This window comes from Eucalyptus grandis, chromosome 9, assembly GCF_016545825.1.
Source record: "Eucalyptus grandis isolate ANBG69807.140 chromosome 9, ASM1654582v1, whole genome shotgun sequence".
Taxonomy (NCBI): Eukaryota; Viridiplantae; Streptophyta; class Magnoliopsida; order Myrtales; family Myrtaceae; genus Eucalyptus; species Eucalyptus grandis.
The window spans coordinates 27,453,901-27,478,173 of NC_052620.1; the positions used below are offsets into that span (position 1 = coordinate 27,453,901).

Here is a 24,273-nt window from a genome sequence, read left to right on the forward strand (position 1 = left end):
CCTCCACTTTTCTCAACATGGAAACTGTTGTCATACCGCATTGATCCACAGAAGAACAGGTTGATTTGATCTTCAGATTTTTAAGCAGATTTGAATTGTCTTCTTCTCTTTCTTCCTTGAGGTCAAGAATGACTCGACCCTGTTTCTCCGTGCTAGGTCATCACCCCGCCTCCTACGCAATGTGGATTGTAGCTCCTGCATGTTTTCCTTCGTATGTGCTATGACATCTTTTATGGCACTGCACAAGTCCAGGAGACTGAGTGATGCGTGATGGGGTGAGTGATTCAAGAACGGAGCTTTTTTTTTTTTGAGGATTTTTGTGGTTAAGTGTATGGAGTAGTGTATACGGTAAAGAAACAAAGAGGAATAAGAAAAGATAGAACGATCTCCTCCCAAGATATAAAGGCCACGCCACCAACCGAGGATGGGGATCGAGATCTACGAAGCTCACCACCAAGGCCTAAAGCTTCCACCAGCCAAGGATAAAGAAACCACCAAGGCCTAAAGCTTTCACCAGCCAAGGATAAAGAAACCGAAATGAGTTATCCACTCTCCAAAGGAGTTCACTCAAGTTGAGGAAATCTCACCATTCTCATTCATGAAATTCGTATATCCTATACATTGGATAGTTTCCTCTATTTATAGGAGGATTTCAGCATTAGGAAATATTAAAAACAAATCTTAATGACTTAGGAACTTAAACGTTCGACTCTTCAGCTACATAAAATAAAAACATCTAGGAACTTAATAAAAAGCCATTATTAACACGGGAACTAAATGCCTTTAATCGTCGGCCTTCCACATTCTCGAACCGCTAGCTTTCCGTGTTCTTCAACCTTTGCCTTTCCATATTCTTGAACCGCAGTCGTGAACCTTTAGCCTTCCCAGAATTCGAGCTCCTCCTTTGACCAGAAAATAATCCTCTTGAAACTTCATCAATTGGTCATACAAGACATCTAAAATGGCCTCCCATTGATACCTATCGATATACCACAAAGTACCGATAAGTAATTAACATTTATTCATTCAAAATGATCCATCGAAGAACATAATGCCCAACTTCTTTATGGGCTTGGATAAGCATCGATGGTTCTGAGTTGGTCGATGGAGCTACGTTGGATGCACCCGCATCACTAAGGGATCTCTCGAGCACCCCCTCGCGTCCCTCTTGAACCAAGGCATGTTGGGTATCTGGAAAGAGAAGCAAGCCTTCAACAGTCATAGAAGTCCACGACACTGCTGATCGTGTTACTCACCTATGAAAATGAACGTGCGGTGGCTTCTGAGCTCCTGATCCTCATCAAGTGCTCCTCCGCTTTGAGGAATGAGTAGGTTTGGCTTCGAAGGCAAGCTCACCCAGCGAGCATGAAAGTGGGATTTCAGGTTTGGTGAAGCCATTGTCTGAGAGGTGGTCTTGGTACTGAAAAGTTTCATAGGCAATTGAATTAGGTTGCCTTAGCTTGGCCGTGGCAAGACTGTATATACATGTACAGGAGAGAAGGGGAGACAATGGGAATCGAAGTTCCGAGAATCAATGAGTCCCTAACATGATTTTGAATTGGATTCGAGTGCTTTGTTCACTGGTGTTTGTGCAGTGTCCCCCCCCCACCAACCCTTCTTATTTTCCAATGAATTGTGTTGCAGGAGTGCTGCATATGAAATTATTGTATGAACGGTGCTTGGAACCCTGTCTAGCCTCTCCAGGGGAAAAAAAGAATTACGCTAACATGTCGGATCCTACTTGATGATGCTCGACAAATAGGCATAAAAGGAATACTGAATTCATCATGCATCAAGCGGTGTTGAAATGAATTGCATTCGATTAAAACGTCACATGGGCAATGTTCATGCGTTGTCTCCTTCCCACAGGACACCAGCTCATCTTCAAGTCACCTGAACATATGTAACAGCAGAGCAACTCTTAGAGTCATTGTTCAGCAAAATGTGATGCAGAAAGATAAGTTAACTTCGTACACAGGGGGCCATTAATGACAACAGACTACCAGCATTTTCAAGAGATGTAGGATAATATATTCTCTATACTATTTTATTTTATTTTTTCTGCCTTAAATCAGTAATTGCTGACAAATTATTGTCATTGCATAAGCCAAAGAACATTAGGAATTCCAAAGTCCTCCATCCGTCTCATCCTGCCATTCCAAAGGGTACAGTGTTAATGCAGGCACGTGAAATAATTCCATGGAACTAACTTTTTCTCTGTATTGCAAATGCCTGTATTCCAAAGGGCATATAAACACGAATGTGTTACTGTTTTTCCTTTCATTTTCTTTGATAATGTTTCTGTAACGACCTTGTCCAACAACAGTGAGAGTGATCGCCGGGGCCAAAGAGGGCCCAAACAAGGTGTGGCTTCGACTCTAAGATGGCGTGGGGGCAAGAATGAACCGACTCCCACATCGCCCGAGTGTGGCGAGATGAAGTGCCTTGTATGTAATAGCACTTGTCCTAACTTGTAACAAGGCCCTTTCTGGGGGAAGCCCAGAAGAACAAAACCGTGCAAGCTCCGGCCCAAAGCGATCAATATCATTACAAGTGGACTTGGCCTTAACAGTTTCCGCTAGTTGGCATACTGCTTATTGCTTAGCGATGTCTTGTTGTTGCCTTCCACAGAAATATACCTCATTACTTCTTTTCTTGCAGTCTGACTATCCATAACATGAACTTAATCATTTAGCGCATCCGCTTATTTTTGCTGCAGAAGTATCTCGTTGAGTTCCAGTTATTAATGCTGATAAGGAAGGATGACCCAAATGTCTCTCGGACCTCCTCATCTTCCTTGCATACATAGGTCATAAAGTTCCTGTAAAACCTGTAATACTGGAATGGATGGTTTTTGGGGCCTCCACGAATCATTGGTTAGAAGAAATTTTGTTCTTTTTAAGAGTTTGATGGATCATACCATTGTTCAGATCGAACATTTAATTTTCTGCTATAATTGATAGTGATGTAAAAATTAGCCAATTCAACAGACATTGTAGTTACCAATATTCTGGTAATTAACTTAGATGTTCTTCCCATGGAATCAAGATAAACAATTGGTAGGAGTGATGACATCCAATATTTGCATTTTGTTAGTACTGATAGGATGTTCGGACAACGAAGTGCATTTCAAATGAATCAGCATGAGGGGATGAGAAGGAAAACGAAGTGAAGCAACTTAATTTGGCAAAAGATCGGATCTGTATAAATTTGTATCTCTGAGGTGTATACAAGCTGTACAACAAAAGTCTCTACATCTCAGGATTCATGACTTCTCCGACTAGTGGTTGAGAATATTGAGGAGGGACACTTGGGTTTTGATCAGGCGCCTGATCAGACGCTCCATCTCTTCTTCGATGTCCTGAATGTAGGACTCAAGTTCTTCCATGACTTGCTGTACATGTTCCATTCTAATGTTACTTGCTTTTCCATTCTTATGGCTCAGGAGGGCATCAACTGCAGCATCCACGATCTCTAATTCGCGGTTGGACGCTCTCTCATCGGCCGCCACTTGGTTGGAATGCATCCATTTGGAGAAGAAAGAGCAGCTCACCGACTTTCCACGTACTAATGTCAACAACGATACTATAGTCTTGAGAGCAACTCCCTCTGCTTCTCTTAACATGGAAACAATTGTCGCACCACTTTGATCAGAAGAAGAGATGGTCGATTTGATCTTCAAATTTTTCAAGCGGTTTTGAATTGTCTTCTTTGCTTTCTTCCTGGAGGCCAAGTATGCCCCGACCTCATTTCTCAGCGCCAGTTCATCGCCCCATCTCCTGCGCAGTGTCGATTGTAGCTTCTGCACAGTTTCCTTTGTCTGTGCTACGACATCTTTGCCAGTGCTACAAATGTCCAGGAGACTAAGGGATCTCTCAAGCACCTCATTGGGGCCCTCTTGAACGAAGGCCTGTTGGGTATGTGGCAAGAGAAGCAAGTCATCAACAGAGTCGTAAAAGTCCGCAAGACCGTGTATCATGACACTCAATGATGAAAAGGAACTGGTGGTGGCTGCTTCTGAACTTCTGATCCTCCTCAAGTAATCCTCTGCTTGAGATATGAGGGGGTTAGGCTTGGAAGGCAAGCTTACAGAGCGAGCATGAAAGTGGGATTTCGGATTTGCTGGTGAAGCCATTGTCTGATAGGTGATCTTGTTAACAATTTTTTTCAAAGGCAATTGAATTTTGGATCGCCTTCTCTTGGCCGTGGCAAGACCATGTATATATAGGAAGGAGAGAAGGGGAGGCAAAGAGAATCAAAATTCATAGACTCAGTGTGTCCTAACAAGATTTTGAATTGGATTTGATGCTTTGTTCACCGATGTCTGCACTGTGTCTCCCACCACCCTTCTCATTTTCCAATGAATTAAGAGCTAAATATGGATCAACTCATCTCATCATTAAAAAATAATTGCACGAAAGGTGCGAGGACACTGTCTTGCCTCTAGAGGAATGAAACAGTGGCACTTAACTTTGTTTAATCCTACAGAATAATGCATGATCCAGGAAGGCTCCTTAAACAATTATGCATTATTGTATAAATACAGAAAGGAGAATTTCTTTTGTCAAATGGTGATGAGCAAATGTTGAAGCTATGATACTCGAGAGCTGAAGGAATACTTTCTTTAAGGTGCCTTCTCTTGAAGCTGTGATAAGTAATAACCATGAAGGAAAGATGAATTAAACCAAAGTAAAAAAAAAAAAATCACTTCAATCTATTACGGCCGGGCTTGGGAAGGAGTTTGCCTGTGTACTGGTAATTGCTGATATCAAATTGATGCGTCATCAGATATCCAGCATAATTTTACTTGGTTGTAGCTTCAAATATCCAGTGTAGTTCCACGTGGTTCAGCTTCAACTCTGATTCTGACATGGTTCAGAGCAAATTTAGCATGAATTAGATGCAGTAAGAACAGTAGTAACACAAAATTGATATCAACACGAAGTATTTTCATTGCTTTAGCGAGTTTCTGCTCACTAACTGCCAGAAAAGTTTCTGTTATTACTCTGGCCCTAATACCAAATATATTGTTGTGTTGATTATACGCCATCACCAAGCCAAATTCTTTCCCTTTTATCCTTGTAATCTCATTCCTGGATAATTTATTAGTTTTTCTAGAGTTGTTAACATACTTAAGAAGTGTTTAATCAGATACACACATACATTAGTCATTGGAATGAGATGGAACTGATGTAATATCTTATGTGCAGGCAAGATTCTGCTGATTTATGATACCATATGAACAATTTACTTTGACTCAACGGTTGTTAAGACTCTTCTTGATTTTATCCTGGGTCTCATATACAAAGTAGAGCAAGTAGTCGTTTCAAGGGTTTTCCTGTTGCATCTTCTGACTTTGAAGCTGTTTTGACTGCCATATCTGGAATTCATCTGTTAAGCGCGTGCAAATAAATGATCAGGCATCAAAAAGTCAACAACTGGTGAAGCCATTGTCTGAGAGGTGGTCTTGTTAAGGAAATGTTTCAGAGGCAATTAAAGTAGAGCAAGTAGTCGTTTCAAGGGTTTTCCTGTTGCATCTTCTGACTTTGAAGCTGTTTTGACTGCCAAATCTGGAATTCATCTGTTAAGCACGTGAGGCATCAAAAAGTCAACAACTGGTGAAGCCATTGTCTGAGAGGTGGTCTTGTTAAGGAAATGTTTCAGAGGCAATTAAATCAGATCGTCTTCTCTTGGCTGTGGCAAGACTGTATACATATGTAAAGGAGAGAAGGGGAGGCAAAGGGAATCAAAGTTCCTAGAATTAATGAGTCCCTTACATGATCTTGAATTGGATTTAAATGCTTTGTTCACCGATGTTTGGGCATTGTCCCCCACCACCCTTCTCGTCCTCTAATGAACTAGAGACTAATTATGGATCGAAATTATCATAAGCTTAACAATGTATTGCACAGTGTGCTGTGTAGGAAAATATTGCATGAGCGGTTCTAGGACCCTGTCTCGCCTTTCAAGGGAAAAAAAATTTAAAAAAAAAAAAAAACTTAGGCCAACTTGTTGGATCCTACTTGATAATGCAATGATCCTCTCAAACTAATCAAATGCTCGTCAAATAGGCACAAAAGGAATACTGTACTCTTCATGCATCAAGCGGTGTTGGAATAAATTTCATTTGGTTAAAACAACATATGGAGATGTTCATCCGTTGTCTCCTTCCCACAAGATTCCAGCCCATCTTCAAGTCACCTGAACATAACGTAACAACAGAGGAACTCTTGGAAGTCATTGTTCGGCAAAATGTGCTGCAGAAAGATAAAATTAACTTTGTGCACGAGGGGCATTAATGATAAAGTCTACCACCATTTGAGAGATGTATAATCTCTGCACTTTCTTATTTTACATTTTTCTGCTTTATATCAGTAATTGCCGACAAATTATTGTGATTATATAAGTCGACAAACATTAGGATTTCTGGTTTCCTCCATCCAGCTTATCCTGCCATACTCGTATGTTAATGCAAGTGTCACGGGTCGATCAATTTCGGTCGATCAAACACCGCGCGGCCTTAGGATCAGTGATCCCAAGTCAGCCTTGCACACACACACGCTCGAACACAAGAACCGAATGGGCAAAGAGAGTGTATATTGCTTGTGAACGAACTGATTACAAAGTGGGAAAGGGATCCCTATTTATACAAGAGTGGGTCGCATCTCGACCGTGGATCGTCCCTCCCATCCAACGGTTCATTTTGAATCCGTATAATCATTACAAGCTATACAACAGGCTACTCGAAGGCTACTCGATGGTCTGCATCCGGCAGGCCCTTGGGAAGTCCATGGGTCGCGCACGTCAGGCCTTGGGCAGACCATGGGCGTGTGTCAGAAGCAAGATCGGGGTTGCAGGTCCGTCTGACACGCGACCAGCCGAACCGTCACGAGCTGTTCGAACATCGCTCAGGGGTCGCTCACGGGCTGCGCATGGGCCTTCCGCTTGTTCTGCTCATGGGTCGTTCGTGGGCTGCTTCCGAGCAGCCCCTTGTACGTGACACGGTCCCTCACGGACGATCTTGGATCATGCTTGTCCGTGGGCCGTGTCACAAGCATGTGAAACAATTCCATTGAACTAACATTTTCTCTGCATTGCAAATGCCTGCATCCATACTGACTATTTAGCAAATTAAATGAATGCTGTACCCTTTTTTCTTCGGTTTTTTTGTTTCTGCTAGTTGGCTTACTGCTTAACACTTAGCGGTCTCATGTTTCCGCTGGTGGTAAAAGTCAGCTCATCTGCATATTTTTGCTGCAGAAGTATCCGTTGATAAGTTTACGTTATTACTGCTGATAAGCTGGGATGACTCAAACGTCTCTTGGACCTCAGCATCTTCCTTGTGGGCATAGATCATGAAATTCCTGCAAAACCTGCAACTCTGGGTCTGATGGTGTTTAGCATCTTCACAAATCGTTGTCCAGAAGAGATTTTATACTTCTTTGGAGTTTGATGGATTCAGATTAGAACATTTAATTTTTCTGCTACAATCAATAGTGATGTGAAAACAAGCCCATTCAACTGACATTTTAGTCACCAATATACTGGTAATAATCTCAGATTTCGTTCTTCTCACTGAATTAAGATAACCACTTTGTAGGAATGATGACATCAAATATTTGCATTCTGTTAGTGCTGATAGGATATTTACACAACAGCAAGAGCGGAAGATAAGGAAAAAGATGTGAAGCAGCTTAATTTGGCAGAAGATCGGATCTGTATTGAGTTTGTACTCTTTGAGTTGTATACAAGTAGGACAAGAAAAATTTGTACTACACGTGCTAGACATTTCCATACATCCCAGGAGTCATGACTTCTTAGACTAGCGGTTGTGGATATTGAGGAGGGACACTCGGGTTTCAATCATGCGCCTGATCAGGCACTCCATCTCTTCTTCAAGGTCCTGAATGTGGGACTCAAGTTCTGCCAATACTTTCTGTACATATTCCATCTGGGTGTTACTTGCTTTTCCACTCTTGTGGCTTAGGAGGGTATCAACCGCAGTGTCCACTATCTCTAGTTCGCTGTTGGATGCTATCTCATGGGCCGCCACTCGGTTGGAATGCATCAACTTGGAGAAGAAAGAGCGGCTTGACTTTCCGTGTACCAATGTCATTAAAGATTCGATTGTCTTGAGAGCAATTCCCTCTGCCTTTCTTAACATGGAGACGATTGCCACACAGCTTTGATCTGCAGAAGAGATGGTCGATTTGATCTTCAAAACTTTCAAGCAGTTTTGAATTGTCTTCTTTGCTTTCTTCCTGGAGGCCAAGTATGCCCCAACCTCGTTTCTCAGTGCCATTTCATCACCCCATCTCCTGCGCAATGCCGATTGTAGCACCTGTAAAGTCCCCTTTCTCTGTGCTACATCTTTGCTGGTGCTGCAATGTCAAGGAGACCAAGGGATCTCTCGAGCAGCTTGTCGCGTCCTTTTGAACCAATGCCTGTTGGGTATGTGGCAAGAGAAGCAAGTCATCGATGAAGTCGTAAAAGTCCTTGAGACTGCTTATCATGCCACTCACCGATGAAATTGAACAAGTGGTAGCTGCTTTTGAACTCCTGATCCTCCTCAAGTGATCCTCTGCTTGAGGAATAAGGGGGCTAGGCTTGCAAGGCAAGCTCACGGAGCGAGCATGAAAGTGGGATTTCGGGATTGCTGGTGAAGCCATTGTCTGATAGTTGATCTTGTTACTGAATTTTTTTCAAAGGCAATTGAATTTGGATCGCCTTCACTTGGCTGTGGCAAGAACACAGATATATATATATATATATATATATATATAGAGAGAGAGAGAGAGAGAGAGAGAGAGAGAGAGAGAGAGAGAGAGAGAAGGGAGCAAAGGGAATCAAAATTCCTAAACTCAATGTGTCCCAACATGACTTTGAATTGGATCTGAATCCTTTGTTCACCTATGTTTGCGCAGTGTCTCCCACCACCCTGCTCATTGTCCAGTGAATTATGAGAGAGAGAAGGGAGCAAAGGGAATCAAAATTCCTACACTCAATGTGTCCCAACATGACTTTGAATTGGATCTGAATCCTTTGTTCACCTATGTTTGCGCAGTGTCTCCCACCACCCTGCGCATTGTCCAGTGAATTATGAGACTAAATGTGGATCAACTCATCTCATCATAATCTCAATAATGTATTGCAGCATAGAAAATTATTGCACGAGTGGTGCTAGGACACTGTCTCGCCCCTAGAGTAATAAAAGAATGGTGCTTAACTTGTTTAATATTACATAATAATGAATGACTCAGGATGGCTCATTAAACTAGTATGCATTATTGTATTATCCACAGAAAGGAGAACTTACTTTCGTCAAATGGTGATGAGCAAGTGTTGCCACATTTCCGGTCAAGCGGACACGAGCTGATGGAATACTTTCTCTAAGGTGCTTTCTGTCGAGGCTACAATGAGTAATAACTGCGTAGGAAAGAAGAATTAAACAAAAGAATAAAAAAATTCATTCATATCTGTTACGGCCAGTCTAGGGATGCAGGTTGCCTAGGTACTGGCGAATGCTGATCTCAAGTTATGCGTCATTGGGTATACAGGCGCAACTTTACATGGTGTTGGTTTTAGTTATCCAGTGTACTTTTACGCGGTTCAGCTTTTCAACTCTGATTCTGATGTAGATTGGCTCATGTGTTGAGGGAGCAAAGTTGACTTGAATTAGATGCAGTAAGAACAGTTTTGACAGAAGTGATAAAGTAATTGCATTGCTTTAGTTGGTTTATACTCACTAACTATCAGAATAATTTCTGCTATTACTCTGGTCATAACACCAAGTAAATTGTTTGTAATTGATTATAGGCCACCAAAGAGCCAAATTATTTTCCTTTTTATCCTCCTAATCTTGTTTCCTGCTTAATTTATCCATTTTTCTCGATTGATGATATACACAAGAAGTGTATAATCATGTACAAACGAAAATAAGTCAGAACTTAGAATGAGATGGAACTGATGTAATCTCTCATGTGGAAGCAAACTTCTGCTGATTTATGTTTCCATAAGTACAAGTTACTGTGACATAACTGTTGCTGAGACTCTTCTGATTTTTCCAGGGTCACCAAGTAGTCTTTTCAAAAGTTCTCCCTTTGCATCTTCTAACTTTGCAGGGGTTTTGACTGCCATATCTGTAAATCATCTGTTGAGCAAGTCGTTATGCATGGATAATAATGATAAGGCATCCAAAAGTCATGGATCTGAGGCTATCTGATTCCGTTTCTTCATTTATAGTCTGCAAAACGTACAAGTATTATATATGATACAGATGTCGATAAGACTGTCCTCTATCCACTAATCCTAGGGCGAGATTTCTCAACTAGTGAATCAACATATTGAGAAGGGATGCCTGGTTTTGCAGGCTCTCCAGATCTTCGACAAGATCCTGAATGCTTGACTTGATACCCTCAACATTTACTTTAGATCTTCCACTAGGTCACCTGACATTCCCAACTTGCTGCGAAGAAGGGTATTCACTGCAGCATCCACCGTCAAGACCTCATCACCCGTTTCTCTCCCCTCCGCTTCGACCCTTTTGGAATGCATCAACTTGGAAACTAAAGACCAGCCTCTTCTCTGGTCTGTGCGTCTGTCCCATATAACAAGTGCAACGAAGACTCAAATGTTGCTAAGAGCAATCTCCTCAGCTTCTCTCAACATGGAAAGCACCACCATGTTGTCCTGGTCCGAGGGAGAGAAGACGTGTGAGCTCCTCAAATTTTTCAAGCATCCTTTGATCATCTTCTTCGCCATCTTCCTCGAGGTCAAGTATCACACCACCTCGTTTCTGAGCCCGAAATCATCGTCACGCCTCCTGCGCAGAACCGATTGAAGTTCATGCATGCAGTTCCTTAGTCTGTTCAATCACATCCTCGTGCTACTGCACAAATCCAAGGGCCTGAGAGATCGGTCCAACAGCTCATCATGGTGTTCTCCACAGGCGAAGCTCTGCTTGGTACAAAGCAACAGAAGCAAGTCGTCCAGAGAGTCATAGAATTCTTCAAGACAGCTTATCCTGCTGCTAGCTAATGACAGCAAAGGAGATGCTGCAGCATCCAAGCATCTAATTCTATCCAATTTCCCATCTGCTTGCTGAATGAGTGGGTGATGTTTAGAAGACAAGCTGACGGAGCGAGCGTGGAAATGGAATTTGAGGTTAGATGCAGAAGCCATCATCCAAAAGACTATGCTGCTTGCTTCAAGTTCGTTCGCAAAGACAAGTTAAAGATTCAGTTTCATAGTCTCCTGCCACTGCCAAGAATTTAAATACCAGGAGAGGCGAGAGGCAAAAGGAAACCGATGATTCGACTCCTTATGCGGCCTAATATGATGTTTGATCCGGATCAGAAGCTTTCTTCACCGATGTCCACTCATTGTCTCCCACCACCTTGCCCAATGTGTGGTCTTGTTGAAAAATTATGGATCTAATAATTGCCAGAGAAGCTGGAATAACGAGGTGCAGTTTCACAAAAAAGAAAAAATATCGCGTGCGCAAGTGGCGGTGTGATGCTGGCCTGTCTCCGATGCCTGCAGAGCAGAATTAAAGACAGCTGCTTACCTGTTTCTGTCCATTATATAATGGTGCTTGATGCAGGAGAATTCACCAGATCAATCATTTCTCGTTTGCCAAACGAAAGGGGTTGATGAGATGAGAGAACATCGCTGCATTTGGTAGCAGACAGAACACCAGATCAGACAAAGCACCAACAGCTGCTCATTCAAGACATCATCACAGGCTCCTGAACTGCCTGTCCCTGTTGAATTCGCCTGCGCATGATGCAGAAACTTCAACTCATATACGTTCGGGGCAGCTATGACACATCACATTTGATATGTCCGCAACTTGCATGAATTTAGAACCATTCTTTTTCAACATTAAATTTGAAAATTTTATTTTCAATGCATCGTCAATAGAAAATTTAGATTTAAAGTTTGGAAGTGTCAATCATCGCAAAATTGTTTCTGCATATGTTACTATCCACTGAATTAATCTACATATTTATATTCGACAAATGCTAATCAGGTGACCCAAATTTCTAAACCTTATTTTTTTTTATAATTTTTTTGTAATTTCTAAACCTCAATTCAACAGCTACAAGGGATAAGAATTCGTTCATTTAGTTTTTGTTATAATAATTACTTATAGTATAATACATGACCCTTACTGATAGTGCTAAAGTTGTCGTTTAATAAACCCTCGATGCATCGTGGACTTTGTTCTCAATTTAGTGATATGTAATATGCCTTAAATTAAAAGAAAAGAGATTTGAGAAAATAGTATTTACCAGCCCTGGTTGTTTGATCAAACATCTATGTAGAATCTATATATACATAGATTAATGGTTTTATTTATCAGCAAAATATGAATAGCTTTATTGTTTCTGGTACATAGTTTAGAGATTTATCAGTAAAATATACATAAAGCCTAGAAACTGGCTAGGATTTAATTACCAAAATATGAAATAAACTAGAGATTTATCACCAAAATGTGCACAAAATATTAGAAATTTCTGACATTAGAGATTTTCTAAAGTAATCATGAAAATCAAATTGGTGAGTGAAATTCACGCATGAGTGTGCCACATGGCTCAACCTCATGTGAGCTTTACCCATTATATTTATTAAAAATCATTAATTAAAACTGGGGAAATTTTTAACAAATTCCCCATTTCTTTGTACACAAGTGATTTTGTAAATCCTTCGCGAATCAAGTCGGGTTTTATTACGCACTTAGCAACACCTTGCCAAACACCTTGCCAAAGCCCTTTGGCAAATTTTTTGGAGAATTTTAGGTGGGAGAGTTTTGGGCTAATGTAATTACATTTCCCAAAGCCTCGCCTCAGCCCAAGTAGGTCCAGAGATGCTTTAAATTTTAAGTATTTCCAAAATGTAAATAGGTTTTTTCTCTTTGAATTTTGTTCTCATTATACTTTCATAATTATGAAAATGTCTCTGAAAACGCTAACGTTGCTGGTTGAAGGCAACCAATAAGCCACCATCAAACAAGTTGCCTAAGATCATGCAACCTCAGGCAATGTTGGCCGTCACCTAGATCTAGTCGTCCACCCCTCACTAGTGGTTGACTTTTAACAGAAAAGTCTGTAAATTTAAAAAAGAATAGCAAATATTATTTATAAAGTGTAATTCTTTCCAAACGGCATTTAAATCATAGTTACTTCCCAATGTAATTCTTTACAAAACATATATACATTTATTAAAACCCCTTTCACCTAAAATCCTTAATATTTCTCCATAGTTGAACAGTAAGCAACCTAAGAGGCCAACATCACCATTTCTCATTAGGGGTGAACCCGACTTTCAATTGACTCAACTCAACCAGTTTCAGTTCGATTCCCACTTCTCAGGGGAATTGGGTTGGTGTTGGTACTAAGACCTTTGAACTTTGCATTATGTGGATTGATTCTCGATTTGAGAGTTTAGGATTATTTCGGTTGGAGACCAACCATAAATTCTATTCTGAATTTTAACACTTCCTGCTTTGTTTTCTTCGCACTTCGCCTTTGTCACATAAATTAGAAATTAGAAAGAAACTTAACCCTAATTTGACAGAAAAAGGAACCCTCTTCACTCGCCACGGCCTCGCTCGCCTGCCTTCGCCTCGCTCACTACTCGCTCTCTTCCTCACCTCTTTTTAGTCGCCTAGCTACTCGCCTCTATTCTATCACCTCGCGTGCTCGTTTTTATGGTTTGTTAATTTTAGTAAGTGTAATTTTTTGTTGTTATCTCATCTATATTTATGTTTAATATGTATTGGTGTTCATAGTTTGATTTCTCAAATAAAAAATGTAATTTAAAATAGTATGTTTGTCTTTTAAGAAATACAAAAAATGAAATAAAAAAATAACTAGTTATAAAGTCAGTCTAATATAAAGTCAGTCTAATTCTCAGTCCTAAGCTCAGTAAAGTCAATCCTCGATCTAAACCAACCGATACTCTGCGGGTTGATCCTTAAATTATGTGTTGAAACAGCCTAATCCTTAAATTAGGTGTTGAACCAGCCTAACCCGAACCATAGTCGCCCCTATTTCTCACATCAAGTTCCTCATGTTATCAGTCCACAGATTAAAACAGAACATAAAAACAAGAACCAAATCGAATCAAAAAGTTGAGCGAGTCGACAAAACTAAATTGCTGCATGACTGGCTGGCTCTGCTATAATTCCGAGATCCCCCTCAACTCTTAATCTATCAATGTACAACAATAAATGAAATATTTTGTAGCAGCAAATACACCTTACATGGTTCCGGTTTAACATACAGGCACCTTCAGTGCATTTACTCTGAAAAAAGAAAAACGTCCTAACCCTCCAACTATACTTGATGCAAAACTGAGGGAAACGAAGCTGTACAAAATAGGCGGACATCGGACCGGTAACGTAGTTCTTTCCGGCCATGGCAAAGGGCGTGCGAGAACGGGAGACGTAGCTTCACCCCGCAAATGCAAAACCCTATCTCCAACAGGAGAACCTTCGTTATCTTAAACACGACGCGTTGCCCTAGTTTTCAGGTATCCTTGGCACTCACTGCCATTTCTCCGCATTAATTCCATCACCTTAGCTCTGGACCAATGTTTGCCACTGCCGTTGTTGCATGTCTCTCACTGTCGTCACTGTCGTCATTAATCATCCCAAGATCCACTCTACAGAAAAGACTGCAAGTCGAGATCTCCCATTGCTGGCCACGTCGTTCCTTAAATAAAAAGAGCTTTCAGGGGGCTCTTCCAGAAGGGGAGGCCCAGCAGGAGATTCAGACGTCCAGCAGGAGAAATGATAAAACTGTGAACCCTCGAATCAACACACAGGCGGCGATCCAATCCTCAGATTGCAGATCGATTAAGATTAACGCTTGTCACAAAACTCTCATGAAACACCCACACGCTCCTGAGCAATCCTGATTTCTTCCTCAATCCGTTGCATTAGTTCCTCGTATGCTCGCGCAGAGTCTGCAGTATACCTCTCCATTGCCTCGAAAATTCGTTGCAACTTTGCCTGCAAGTTATTACTGACATCCTTCTGGTAAACGAGCTGCCCTGTCACTGATGGGATATCACCATTCCCCGAGCCCCGATTGATTTTCTTTTCCAGTGCCTGAATTTCTTTCTGTATTTTCTGGTCCTCTCTGTCCAATGCCTGAATTTCTTTCTGCACCATCCCGTGTTGATTCTGCATCCTGTCCTGCTCTCTGAGCTGAAAAACACTGGATGTGAAGCCAAACATGGCAGTTACAACTTCCTTCTCAGATATTCTATCCATAGCTTGCGACCACTGATGACAAATTACGAATATTGGAGGTGCGCCTATCCTACCAGGTGAGAAGGGAACTACTCCATCAGGAGTTTCTTCAGGCTCATAAAAAATACATTTTCGAAGCCAATTGTCTAAAGCTTTGACGTAATTCTTCTGCGCAGTTACCCAAGTGGTGAATCCATTAGCCCAGTTGATAAGTTCACGCTGGAACTGCGGTATGGTTTCAGGAGATGCATCTCCAGGCTTTCTTGCAGATCCAATGGGACCAAATCTCTGAGCTTCCTTCATTGCTTGACACTGATTCCGGTGGCATTCAAGTAAACATTTCCACATTCTCATTAACCTGTAGTTAACAGATCATGAATTAGCTTCATCTAAATCACCAATCCATCATCAATCATTCTATAAAGATTATGGCTATCAAACTGCCGCATACACAAGATCAACTGCTCACATTGTGGTTGAGCCCTATGCCAACAACCAAATTTAATTTATGAAAAACAATTGCATGGGATTGACCCATGTCAACTTTTCCTTTAAATTTAGGCAGTAATTTAGCATCACATCAAACATCTGGAATTTTCTACATCTATAATCTATTTCGTCGAGAAAAAGCTGCAAAGGTATTTGCTACTTGTCAGCATACGGAAAGTCAAGGTGTTCTGTTAACTAAGGGAACACCACACTTTTCGACATGAATAAGTACTGAAGTACTAAGTTAACATCCTTAGATGTGCGTGTCTATATGAATCATACGTTTTAGACATTCATAAGTTCAATCAAGCCAATCTGAAGATCCATGGAGAGATGGAGGTACAAATACCTCAAGCAAATATAATAACTACGTCCTTGAATGGCCAACAAGCATCTCAGAGAAACTAATAAGTGATACAACTACTTCACGAGCTCTCGTGCACGCGTGCACACAAAAGTCAAATTATTCTGAAGGAAATCATGAAGACAGCAACTTAGTAGCAGCATCAGGAGTTGAGTCGGTTCCAGTGCAAACAAAGGTGGGGAGGAACAACTAAAGGTGTAGTAGCATTTTGATGTTAGTAAGTGGACATACCCTTCTATCAATTCATTTATCTGCGGCCATAGTTCTTCATCTCTTATCTTGTTGATTGTGATAGATATTTTGTCAACGATCTGAATTGCAATTTTTATCTTTGTCGATAGACTTCTGATCATGATCGTAGCTGACTCTTTCTTGAGATTCTCAGCACCGCTATCATGCAAATGTTTCAACCTCTGGACCTTCCTGTCATGAATGACACGCATCTTTTCCTCAGCCTACAAAAGGACAGCCCAACCAAAACGTGAGACAAAGGCAACAGAAGAATTGGCCAGAATAGAACAAGATTCGACTTAAATCGTGTGCCAAACTAAACACTACCCTAAAAAATTACTCCTGAGAAAATTACATTTAGCCTGTTACAGATCCCCATAGAAAGGCTTCAGTTTTCATTGTATCACACATGAGCAGCATAAATTGCACCTGCCTCTCCATCCACTTAAGCAAGACTGGAAATGTTGCACCACAGCACGACATATACAACATATGAGATGAAAGTGGAGAGGGGGGAAAATGCAGATGCTATACCTTAACCTCGTTATACAGCTTCTTTTCCCAGAGATGGAGCTTGCGCAAAGTGGAAGAAAGATTTCCCGTCCTCATTGCCATCTCTTCAACATAACCCAAGGAAACTGGCCCGACATTCTCAGTGGAAGCTGACGACTCAGCACCCTTGGAAGAAGGCGGCTGCGCCGATACTACCGAGAATGAAGGAGTACGGCCATGTGCCTTTCTCGAAGAAACTGCCAACAGAACACTAAGTATAAGTTCAACAGTCCAAAAGAGCAATTGATGAGGCTAACTCTAGAACGCAATGAAGTAAGTACAGTCATCATAATTAAGTCCACCGAGTGCAGGACAAAAACACAACCGACTGATCTTAATACCAGACGACCAGCAAATAATGCCTTTATCCCTGAATAAAAGAAAACATGCATATCGAGGCCACTCACTCAAAAAGAAGACAACTTGCGCAATCCAAAGAATCAGGAGATAGACTCACCTTGACTTTTACGCTTATAGGGCACCTTCCCCACTTCCAGCATCCTGGCAATCTCATGTCCCGACTCTGCTGCTCTCTCAAATTGAACCTCGATTTCCCTTACCAATTCCAAAACATTTCCAATACCCTTGAACCTGGAGGCATTGCCGCCTTCGTCCGACCTTCCTTCACCATCAACCACCTTCTTCTCCACCTCGTGGACCTCATACTCCGCACCATCATTAGCATTATCGATCGAAACACTAGGCCTGGTTTGATACATAGAGGTTGATGCACCACCGTCAACTTTCCCATCTTCTTCCTCATCATCATCATCATCATCATCATCATCATCAACCGCCACAGATTTCAAATGATGATGCCCTGCCTCAACAAACTTTGGTTTTCCATGAACTTCCTTCACCACCTCGTGCTCGTCCTCCAGATCAGGGATCCCTTCCTCTTCCCTCAAATCCTTTGAGTTCCTGCTCGGCACGTAAGACGAGTAATACTTATTATCATAACTGAAGGGATTCAGAAAGTCCCACGAGGAGCCCTCCGGAGGCGGGGGAGGCGGCGGCGGCGGCTTCTCCTCCGCATGCCGCTGGAGCGGGGACAAAGATCCGTAATTCGTCTGAGAACCATAGTACCCACCCACTGAACTACCATAGCCAGGATTACCATAACCTTGATAAGGATAAGCAGCTACGTTACCACTTGAGTTAGGATAAAAATTAGAAGACGACGATTCGCCCATGTAAACGGTCTCCGAAGTCAAGGGCTTTTGCTCGTACACCACCGAAGGCGTCGCTTTGCTCTTCATGTAATTCATGTGCAAATTAGAAGACGACGATTCGCCCATGTAAACGGTCTCCGAAGTCGCGGGCTTTTGCTCGTACACCACCGAAGGCGTCGCTTTGATCTTCATGTAATTCATGTGCGAATGACCACCCTGATACGAGTTACCAGGATAAGAGCTACCCAGATACGAGCTACCTGGATACGAGCTACCAGGATACGAGCTCATATCCATACCCATACCCATGCCCATACCCATACCCATACCCATACCCATACCCATGTCCATGTCCATGCCCATGCCCATACCTGGCTGCGGCTCCTGACCCGAATTCGGGTACCCAATGGGGTGGCGGCCATCGACGTCGTGCAGAGGCGAGGAGTGGCCCGAGTGAACGTCGGAGAGAGAGCCGTCGTCGGAGCCGGAGCCGAATTCGAGATGGTGTTGGGCGCCGGAATTGGAGCCCTTGGAGGGGGAACCCGCGAGGGCGGCGGCGCGGTCCCCCTTCTTCTGCGGGGGCAGGTTGAGGACGGGCGTCCCCGAGGCCGAGGCGGCGCCGGCGCCGCCGTAACGGAGGAACTCGCTGATGGAGTGGCCGACGCCGCGGAGCGACAGCATGTAGTTATGGTGGGCCTGGGCCAGTTCGTACCGGTGCCGGATCGCCAGGTCGAGGTAGGCGCACCGCTCGCGGCAGAGCGCGACGGCCGGGAGATCGTCCAGCTTGGAGCTGGCGCACCCCATTTCACACCCCCCAAAAAGAAAATAAAAATCAGAAATTTCTAAACTTGAACCCAGCCAATCAATCTGCGTAAACACAGAGAGAGAAAGATGGGTCAGTTGGTGGCTAGATCATGGAGGCCAAGGCGTGTGGACGGAGCAGGAGGAAGGCGAGTGAGAGAGAGAGAGAGAGAGAGAGAGAGAAAGTGGAGTGCTTGTTTCTCGAGAAAATTGATGGGAAAGAGAAAGGGAAAGAAAGTAGAGAGAGAAAGAGAAGAGAGAGAAGGGGGGAAGGGAATCTTATGACAGCACGGCGTTTTCTCGTCGGCATGTAGCAGAAGAAAGAAAGTGGTAGAACAGTGGGAGCATGGTGCGTCGGTGTTGCGCTGTTGTACTCTTGTAGAAAAAAAAAACAACAACCACCCGGTTCAGGACTGTACCTTTTTCACCTTAGACTGTATAAAATATAATCTGCACGAAAAAATATAGATAAAAAAAACATTAACCTTAGCTTTTGAAAAATTAACAAACATTAACGTAAATAGACAGTCACGCGGTCTCGCGGGGCCGAGCGAGAGGGATTCCACTTTTTGGGAACGTTTTTCCTACTTGATTAATCCTGAAATGAAATTAATATTACCTTGAAGGGTTGAGGGTCCTTCCTGCAGTGGACTTTACACTTATTATTTGTTGTCCATGGCCAGTTCTTACTTTCCCATATTTAGACCTGCTCAACTTCGAGTTTCCGGTCCATCGGATCTCCAAGATCTTTGGCTCAAGTGGGGAATTGTATAAGATGGAGAGACTAAAGAATCCGTGATCGGTTTATGTTCGTTCACCACGCACTACATTCATGCATCACGCGAGTCGAGCTAGAATACTAGTAAAAGAATTTAAAATGGTTTGATAGACCATTTGAAAGTCACATATCTCTCACATAAGATAATTTATTGTACTGATTAAAGTTGTCGATTCTATAATATTTAAAAAAAATGATTTTCGAAATCGATGTTCAATGATATACTTAAACACCGTATCGAAGAATTTGTTGAACCGCCGAAATATTTATAACAGCTATGGAAAGTATGGCTCACGGCTCCAAATAGAAAATATAGTAACCTTGCGATGTTGAATTAAGAAGAATTAATTATCGGATGGGAACGGTTGATGAGGTTAGGGCTTGTATGTATTTTTATTTTGGTTCATTTATACATAATCAATGCGAGAGTGATTGGGTAGATGGCGTGGGTGGTAGTTCATGCGAATTGGGTTTCCAAAATCTCTTTTAAATAATCGAATTAAGAAGAATAAAGTAATTGAATATTCAATTGGACCGGAGTTCAAATCAAAGGTCGCCCCTTAGAAAAGGAGAAAAGAGAAGTTGGACTGGAAATGGGAACGAGGAGGAAAAGCTGGTTTGGTTTGACGGCAAGCCCATGCTTTTTGACGCATGCTGCCGCCAATTGGAGTTGGTCCGGTGCCTAATTTCTCCATGATACCCCTCCTAATCCCACGCATTTATCGTTATGCCAACCTCCCTATTCCAATCTAAGATCCCTAAGCCTAACTCCTAAGCCTAACCCCTCTCTCTTTTTCTCTCCTCTTTTCACTTTTCCACCACCCATAACCCAATGTCCAAGCCCGTGTGTTCAACACGATCGATTACAAGGAACGCATAATCCGTCATGGACAATCTTACGAGACTCTTTACTCAAAAATTTGCCTAGACAATGATAAAGTCACCCCGAGTGGTAATAGGGCAATATAAGCACGAAATCTGTTATTTCAATCGCACATTTAATTGCTCGGTCATCTCAATTTGTATTCAAGTGAAATGATCCAATCCATCAAAATATCCTCTTTTTTTCTCTCTAAATTCAATGACAATGTCTAATCCCGACTTCAATGCCTTTGAATGGTCCGTATGTATGCATTAACGCCACGGATATCCCAATTAAATGACACAGGACCCTCTAATTAGTCCCGAGAATTTCCTCAACAGAGGACAAAGCTTTTGTTTCCGTTCGGCATCGGACGACGTTACTCCTGATGACACGATCCTCGTCCTCCTCCCGTTGTCCGCACGCGGGGACATAGCGACCGCCCAAATTCTTCAATTTAACGTCCATATCGCGCCCCCACAAAAATTTATCGTCATTCTTCTTTTACGTTGATTCGGCACTAGCGGATTAAAAGACAGAAGGAGAGGACAATTATTAGCTTCCGCGAAGTTCTGAAACGGACGAAGAACGACGTTAAAGACTCGCGCGCCGACAGGGACCCGCCCGGTTGGGTCTCCCCTCCCCGTCCCTTTTGGCAAAGAGACGCCGAGGCTGGCGCTCCTCGATTGGAAAAAGGGCGAAACTACCATTGACTGTCGAAAAAACTTTTGTTCCGGTCGAAATCCGAGATAAATCTCGGCCGTGTAGATTACGTAGATCGAGTCCATCTCGACCGGACCATGTAGCCGACGCCGTTCGTGGGTCCATGTGACGCGGACGCGAGGAGACTAGGGGTGTCAATTTCGCGAGGGTCAAAAAGATTGATCATCGACCGCCTTAGTCTCCTCGGCAATTTCATTGCGCACGCCTTTCGAGGAAGAGTCGTGGAGGGATTCTGGATACGAACGGGAGGAGACGTGTCCGACTTTTGTTTCTCGGTGCGGCGGCGGCGCGTTCATTAACGTCCGAAGCGGCGTCGCCTCGGTCCGGTCTCTCTCGACAGCTCAATGGGGCGAGAGGCACGTGCACGGCTCTGCTAGCCTTTTCTCATCCTGTTTTGATACGTTCACATTAGGTTTGCGCAGTGTCTTCCAAAGCGCAGACACCATTACTTAGGAAACTCCCAACCGGTGGCGGTCGTGCTCGTTCTTGCCTAAACAAGTCGTGGTCGGATTATAGTCCTGCGGTTGGTGGTATGCCTATCCTTTTTTTTCTTTCCTAGAGTCGTCAATGTTACATGTAAAAACGAACTAACACGCAATCACTTACGATATCAGTTGTCACAGAATGCACCAACCATAGAAGATGCACGTAATATTTCGTCACGAAAAGCGTTGTCCTCGATTCTCCCAACTATACTCGGATCTTCATTTTAATTTCGCTCGAACTTCATCCCCCTGATCATGAATGGATAGTCTAGGTTCAAGTCCATGAGTAATAATAATTGCCCTTAGGACGAAGTTGCCTTGGCGATCCATACAGCTTTGATTTAGCGAATTGTTCTGCTCAATTGCATTGATGCCAAGAACATTTTCATACGTAATCTATCTAGAGAAATTCAGGTTCGCCTTTCGAGTCTTTATCATATGAAGAATGTTTTTTGTTTAGCAAGAAACGACTAGAAACAAACCCCACCTACCTCATTTTATTTACTGAACCCTCTAGGGTTTTCTTTTCTTGACTTCGACAACCCTTTTCTACCCACGTATAACTTCAACACTGAACAAATATGAACTACTTAAACCAAGGGTTTTCCTCTTATTCCCATTTCACCTCAAAAATAGTCACGTAAAAATCGATTGAAAAGGGAGTTGCTTCATGCTCAAGGAAAGTACTCTTCTAGGGTTTTCTTGCTACAGTAATGAACCTCGTCGCTTTATCTTCCTCTTCTTCTTCTTTTTGCGCTTTTGTTAAGGCTGCTGCATTTATATTCCACATCAACCCCAACAACAATCTAAGAAATGTAAGAGCCAAGTCATCTTCCCCCTGGCCAAACCTACCCCGAAGAACATTCAACAGATCAGCAAAACCCCCACCAAAGAGAGCGACAGATTGCATCCTACTTTCTTTCTTTTTCCTCCCAGAAGGAGCTCGAGAGTTGTTTGGTTTCGGAATATTCAAACTGCGAGCGCACGTGGGGGGCCTGTGGAGAAAACCCTCAGTGCAATGCTTCGAGAGCAGGTTGCCAATTTGGGTAATGCTACGTGCTTATAAAAGCGGTCAGATACGCCTCAGGAAAAAGTGATCTTGACCCATGTTTTGTTTTTTTACCATAAGAGGTTTTGGCCGGTCGAGTCATTTATTGCTTATGGTTGAGAATTGCCGTCTCAGGCTGGCGTGGATTAACTTCGAGATCAATCCGATAGATTGATTGATCCCAGAGAAAGTAAAATTGGAAAGGAGGGACGAATTTGATTTTGTAAATGCGGTTCATTTCGGTCGGTGTTTTTATCATCGATATTTCATGGACGTACATGAATACAACTTTGAATTATGTATGTGTGTGTGTGTGTGTTTTTAGATGGGTCTAAGTTCACTTGCTAGCAAGCACTATGAAATGAAAGAAATTTTTGGAGTTATAAAATAACTCGATCCCATGATTTGATATTTGAGAGGACAGGGGAACAATCTCTCTATGATGGAAAACCAGATGAAGAAGACAACTCTCTCTCAAAGTTAATGAATTCCAACCATCCTAAAAAGTTAATGATGGTAATTTTGATAACGAAGGTCCGTTCCATACAAAATATACTTTGAAACATTGATGGAAAACCAGGAATACACCAGTCCACCCATCAAAATTCAAAGCTAGCTACTAGCTAGCTAGCTCTTTTTGCCAACTCTAGTGCCCTCAAAAGCTATCTTTCTATTAATCACGATAAGAGCAATATTAGAGCATAAATATATAAATTTCAAATATATTAGAATGTTCAGTTCAAAAATTCACGTGTTGTATTATCATATTTTAGTGGAAAGTATGATGAAATGCACACAATTCCAAAATGTCAAATCAATCTCTAGAGAAACAGATAAGTCCCCACCTCATGGCCCTCATCATCTAGTAATCTCATGACCCCCCCCCAATAAGTTTTTTTTTTTTTTTTTTTTGAGCAACCCCAATAAGTTCATCAATAGCATAGATAGGCTGGGTGGCTGCTTTATGTCGACATCAATCACGGTGTGGAAAATTTCTGTATGGCCCAAGCAAAGATCGATCGGCCAATTAGTGGGTGAATAATGACTGATCCCTTGACATAATTGCTGTGGAGAAAGGAATGACATTTACATTTCTACCAAAGGAACTCGTAGTGCCAACCAATCTCTTCCTCCTTCCACTAGCTGCTTGGTTATCACTGTACGGTAAAGCAGAGTCAGAGAGCATGTTCCTTTTCGTTCGTGGCCACGATTTGCAGAGGGGAAGAAAAGGAGGAGGAGGAGCATGGCATCACCTTTGAGCATGCTGGAGAGTTGCTGGTGGAAATCTGGGTGGTTCACCTGCTGAGTTCTGGTTATGGGGTCACGTCTTGATTTTCTTCGATATGAACTGTCTTCGTTCTCTCCCCACTTTGGAAAAAAGCTAATCCACTCGATCAAGCATGATTGCTGCAGAGAATCTCCACGTCATTCCATTTGTTTGAGATCGATAGTCAAGCTTGATTCATGGAAAAATAGTTGGCGGCTCTGAGACCCTTAAGATCACATGTT

General features: G+C 42.4%; 3 protein-coding genes across 3 annotated transcripts; all 3 read right to left on the reverse strand.

The window, feature by feature from the left end:
• Positions 1–3,280: 3,280 nt before the first annotated feature.
• Positions 3,281–4,135, reverse strand: LOC104420594. Its single transcript, XM_010032404.2, has one exon. It carries the CDS (start codon positions 4,133–4,135, stop codon positions 3,281–3,283), a length of 855 nt encoding a protein of 284 aa, XP_010030706.2.
• Positions 4,136–7,746: 3,611 nt separating this feature from the next.
• LOC104420595 lies at positions 7,747–8,541 on the reverse strand. Its single transcript, XM_010032405.2, has one exon. The coding sequence runs from the start codon at positions 8,300–8,302 to the stop codon at positions 7,823–7,825; it is 480 nt and encodes a 159-aa protein (XP_010030707.2). The 5' UTR covers positions 8,303–8,541; the 3' UTR covers positions 7,747–7,822.
• Positions 8,542–14,143: 5,602 nt separating this feature from the next.
• On the reverse strand, positions 14,144–19,201 carry LOC104419015 (protein ROLLING AND ERECT LEAF 2). Its single transcript, XM_010030512.3, has 4 exons — positions 17,353–19,201; positions 16,878–17,092; positions 16,344–16,567; positions 14,144–15,617 (listed from the first exon to the last, which is right to left on the reverse strand). The coding sequence occupies exons 1-4, from the start codon at positions 18,869–18,871 to the stop codon at positions 14,888–14,890; spliced, it is 2,688 nt and encodes an 895-aa protein (XP_010028814.2). The 5' UTR covers positions 18,872–19,201; the 3' UTR covers positions 14,144–14,887.
• Positions 19,202–24,273: the final 5,072 nt, after the last annotated feature.

Coding starts and splice junctions, on each gene's coding strand:
- LOC104420594 (XM_010032404.2), bottom strand. CDS start 4,135: ATGGCTTCACCAGCAAATCCGAAATCCCACTTTCATGCTCGCTCTGTA.
- LOC104419015 (XM_010030512.3), bottom strand. CDS start 18,871: ATGGGGTGCGCCAGCTCCAAGCTGGACGATCTCCCGGCCGTCGCGCTC. Junction 17,093..17,352: donor CTATAAGCGTAAAAGTCAAG/GTGAGTCTATCT, acceptor TTCTGTTGGCAG/TTTCTTCGAGAAAGGCACAT. Junction 16,568..16,877: donor AGCTGTATAACGAGGTTAAG/GTATAGCATCTG, acceptor GTCCTTTTGTAG/GCTGAGGAAAAGATGCGTGT.
- LOC104420595 (XM_010032405.2), bottom strand. CDS start 8,302: ATGGCACTGAGAAACGAGGTTGGGGCATACTTGGCCTCCAGGAAGAAA.